The 5,000-nt window shown below is 53.0% G+C and overlaps 1 protein-coding gene across 1 annotated transcript in view; it reads left to right on the top strand.

Annotated features, from left to right (window-relative positions):
* The window catches only part of LOC308469080 (protein AMBP-like), an 18,273-nt gene that overhangs the window by 8,461 nt on the left and 4,812 nt on the right, over positions 1 to 5,000 (top strand). The window contains exons 5-7 of the mRNA XM_081024399.1: positions 540 to 641; positions 2,162 to 2,199; positions 2,516 to 2,597. Coding sequence (XP_080880525.1) covers positions 540 to 641; positions 2,162 to 2,199; positions 2,516 to 2,597 — 222 coding nt within the window. The remainder of the gene's footprint in view (positions 1 to 539; positions 642 to 2,161; positions 2,200 to 2,515; positions 2,598 to 5,000) is intronic.

Genomic DNA, 5,000 nt, shown 5'->3' with positions numbered 1-5,000 from the left:
GCAAATGCGAGGGAGCTTCCCGCAGCGTGAAATGTAGCTGAATTGTGGGAGATTCCGTGCAAATGCCTGCAAGCTCCCTGCAGCGTGAAATCTAGCTCATTCCGTGCAAATGCGAGGAAGCTCCCCGCATCGTGAAATCTAGCTGAATTGTGGGAGATCCCGTGCAAATACATGCAAGCTCCCGCAGCGTGAAATCTAGCTCATTCCGTGCAAATACATGCAAGCTCCCCGCAGCGTGAAATCTAGCTGAATTGTGGGAGATTCCGTGCAAATCCGTGCAAGCTCTCCGCAGCGTGAAATCTAGCACAAGTGCGGGAGATTCCATGCAAATGCGTGCAAGCTCCCCGCAGCGTGAAGTCTAGCACAAGTGCGGGAGATTCCGTGCAAATTCGAGGAAGCTCCCCGCAGCGTGAAATCTAGCTCATTCTGTGCAAAGGTGAGGGAGCTCCCCGCAGCGTGAAATCTAGCTGAATTGTGGGAGATTCCGTGCAAATGCGTGCAAATCTTGTAAGGACTCGAACCCGTGTCTCCCGTTGCAGGACGGACCCCAGCCCTGAGAGAGGACCTGGTGGAGGACTTCCGGCGGCGGGCCCTTGCACTGGGGATCCCAGAGGAGGCCATCTTTGTCCTGAGCAACCAGGGTGAGTTGCGGGGCGGGGAGGTGGCGGGTTCGAATTTCACAGATTTGCACACTTCGGACACCGATGTCGCACACTTCTGTTGCGCGTTCCCAAATTTCTGACACCAACGTTGCACATTCGAACGTTTCGGACACCAATGTTGCACGATCCCCCACTTCTGACACCAGTGTTGCACGCTTCTGACACAGGTGTTGCACGCTTCTGACACCGATGTCGCGCACTTCTGTTGCACGCTCCCAAGTTTCTGACGCCAATGTTGCACCTTCAAATATTTCTGACACCAGTGTTGCACATTCGCACATTTCGGACACCAGTGTTGCACATTCCCACGTTTGTGACACCAATGTCACATGTTCCCACGTGTTGGACACCAATGTTGCATACTTCTGACACCAATGTGGCGCTCTTCTGACACCAATGTTGCACCTTCTCACACTTAGGACACCAGTGTTGCACTACCCACATTTCTGACACCAATGTTGCACCTTCTCACACTTAGGACACCAGTGTCGCACTACCCACATTTCTGACACCAATGTTGCACATTCTCACACTTAGGACACCAGTGTCGCACTACCCACATTTCTGACACCAATGTCACACACTTCTGACACTGTTGTGGCGCACTTCTCACACCAATGTTGTGCGCTTGACACCGATGTTGCACATTCGAACGTTTCTGACACCAATGTTGCACGTTTTTGACACCAATGTTGCACCCTTCTGACACAGCTGTTGCACGCTTCTGACACCGATGTCGCGCACTTCTGACACTGATGTCGCGCACTTCTGTTGCACATTCCCAAGTTTCTGACACCAATGTTGCACATTCCCCCACTTCTGACACCAATGTTGCACATTCCCACGTTTCGGACACCAGTGTTGCACACTTCTAACACCGATTTCGCACCCTTCTGACACCGATTTCGCACCCTTCTGACACCAATGTCGCACCCTTCTGACACCAATGTTGCACACTTTGCGGGTTCAAATTCCTGCCTACCTCTGACACCAATGTTGCACATCCCCACGTTTCAGACACCAATGTTGCACACCTCTGACACCCATGTTGCACACTTCTGACACCGATGTCACGCACCTCTGACACCCATGTTACACACTTTGCTGAGCACTTCTGACCCCGGTGTTGCACACTTCTGACACCGATGTTGCACGCTTCTGACCCCGATGTCACGCACCTCTGACACCCATGTTACACACTTTGCTGAGCACTTCTGACCCCGGTGTTGCACGCTTCTGACACCGATGTTGCACGCTTCTGACACCGATGTCACGCACCTCTGACACCCATGTTACACACTTTGCTGAGCACTTCTGACCCCGGTGTTGCACGCTTCTGACACCGATGTCGCACGTTTCTGACACTTCGCCTATAGATGTGGGAATTAGGGTTTTTCCGGGTGCAAAAGGGGTCATCTAGTCTGACCCGCTTTCCCGCCCCCCAAACGTGAAAATGCCCCCTCCGAACCCGGGTTCACACCCCTTCTCTCTTTGCACAGGGGAGTGCGTCCCGCCCAAGGCCGAAGATGCGCCCCAGGTAAGTGACCCATTGCACCCTGCATCTGACGTCACTTGTGAACGCAGACTGGTCTCTGGGGATGGGTGACCCATAGCGTGATTTGGGGGTGAAATACGCCCCACTTGTGACACCCATAGGGTGTTACTTGGGGGTCAAATACGCCCCATGGAAACCTGGCAACCCCACTTCTGACACCAGTGTTGCACGTTCGCACACTTCTGACACCCATGTTGCACATCCTCCCCCATTTCGGACACCAATGTTGCACATTCCCACATTTCGGACCCCCATCTCGCACCCGTGCGCTGACAACGCCCCGTGCTACGTTTTCCAGGAGAGGGTGCGCAGGACCCCCTTGTTCGAGGAAGAAGGCTCGGCCGACGGATTCGCACCCACGTTCCCGGACGTCAAGGAAGGTGGGTTTGGCACGCTACTTTTCACGAGGCAAGGAGTTCCCCAGATTTCGCACGCTACTGCGGCAGGTTTCGCACACTGCTTTTCACGAGGCAGGGAGTTCCCCAGATTTCGCAGGCTACTTTTCACGAGGCAGGGAGTTCCCCAGATTTCGCAGGCTACTTTTCACGAGGCAAGGAGTTCCCCAGATTTCGCACGCTACTGCGGCAGGTTTCGCACACTGCTTTTCACGAGGCAGGGAGTTCCCCAGATTTCGCAGGCTACTTTTCACGAGGCAGGGAGTTCCCCAGATTTCGCAGGCTACTTTTCACGAGGCAAGGAGTTCCCCAGATTTCGCACGCTACTGCGGCAGATTTCGCACGCTACATTTCACAATTCCGGGAGTTCCTCATATTTCGCACGCTGCTTCGTCAGATTTCGCACGCTACTTTTCATGAGGCAGGGAGTTCCCCAGACTCTGCCTGCTGCATTTCACCATGCAGGGAGTTCCCCGGATTTCGCACGCTACTTAGTCAGATTTCGCACGCTACTTTTCATGAGACAGGGAGTTCCCCATATTACGCACGCTACTTTTCATGAGGCAGGGAGTTCCCCATATTTCGCACGCTACTTTTCACGAGGCAGGGAGTTCCCCAGATTTTGCACGATACTTCGTCAGATTTCGCACGCTACTTTTCACGAGGCAGGGAGTTCCCCGGATTTCGCACGCTACTTCGTCAGATTTCGCACGCTACTTTTCACGAGGCAGGGAGTTCCCCAGATTTCGCACGCTACTTTTCACGAGGCAGGAAGTTCCCCAGATTTCACATTGTACTTATGCAGGGAGTTCCCCGGATTTCGCACGCTACTACGGCAGATTTCGCACGCTACTTTTCATGAGGCAGGGAGTTCCCCAGATTTCGCACGCTACTTTTCATGAGGCAGGGAGTTCCCCATATTTCGCACGCTACTTTGTCAGATTTCGCACGCTACTTTTCATGAGGCAGGGAGTTCCCCATATTTCGCACGCTGCTTTTCACGAGGCAGGGAGTTCCCCAGATTTCGCACGATACTTCGTCAGATTTCGCACGCTACTTTTCACGAGGCAGGGAGTTCCCCATATTTCGCACGCTACTTTGTCAGATTTCGCACACTACTTTTCATGAGGCAGGGAGTTCCCCAGATTTCGCACGCTACTTTTCATGAGGCAGGGAGTTCCCCATATTTCGCACGCTACTTTGTCAGATTTCGCACGCTACTTTTCATGAGGCAGGGAGTTCCCCAGATTTTGCACGCTACTTAGTCAGATTTCGCACGCTACTTTTCATGAGGCAGGGAGTTCCCCATATTTCCCACGCTACTTTGTCAGATTTCGCACGCTACTTTTCATGAGGCAGGGAGTTCCCCAGATTTCGCACGCTACTTTTCATGAGGCAGGGAGTTCCCCATATTTCGCACGCTACTTTTCACGAGGCAGGGAGTTCCCCAGATTTTGCACGATACTTCATCAGATTTCGCACGCTACTTTTCACGAGGCAGGGAGTTCCCCGGATTTCGCACGCTACTTCGTCAGATTTCGCACGCTACTGCAGCAGATTTCGCACGCTACATTTCACAATTCAGGGAGTTCCTCATATTTCGCACGCTGCTTCGTCAGATTTCGCACGCTACTTCTCACGAGGCAGGGAGTTCCCCAGACTCTGCCTGCTGCATTTCACCATGCAGGGAGTTCCCCGGATTTCGCACGCTACTTTGTCAGATTTCGCACGCTACTTTTCATGAGGCAGGGAGTTCCCCATATTTCCCACGCTACTTTGTCAGATTTCGCACGCTACTTTTCATGAGGCAGGGAGTTCCCCAGATTTCGCACGCTACTTTTCATGAGGCAGGGAGTTCCCCATATTACGCACGCTACTTTGTCAGATTTCGCACGCTACTTTTCATGAGGCAGGGAGTTCCCCATATTTCGCACGCTACTTTTCACGAGGCAGGGAGTTCCCCACATTTCACACGCTGCTTTTCATGAGGCAGGGAGTTCCCCAGATTTCGCACGCTGCTTTTCATGAGGCAGGGAGTTCCCCAGATTTCGCACGCTACTTCGTCAGATTTCGCACGCTACTTTTCACGAGGCGGGGAGTTCCCCAGATTTCGCACGCTACTTAGTCAGATTTCGCACGCTACTTTTCACGAGGCAGGGAGTTCCCCAGATTTCACATTGTACTTATGCAGGGAGTTCCCCGGATTTCGCACGCTACTGCAGCAGATTTCGCACGCTACTTTTCATGAGGCAGGGAGTTCCCCAGATTTCGCACACTACTTTTCACGAGGCGGGGAGTTCCCCAGATTTCGCACACTACTTTTCATGAGGCAGGGAGTTCCCCACATTTCGCACGCTGCTTTTCATGAGGCAGGGAGTTCCCCACATT

The sequence above is a fragment of the Podarcis pityusensis genome (genome assembly GCF_964106645.2).
Source record: "Podarcis pityusensis genome assembly, contig: HAP1_SCAFFOLD_419, whole genome shotgun sequence".
In the NCBI taxonomy this organism is placed as follows: Eukaryota; Metazoa; Chordata; class Lepidosauria; order Squamata; family Lacertidae; genus Podarcis; species Podarcis pityusensis.
This window is presented reverse-complemented; position numbering and strand designations above follow the sequence as displayed.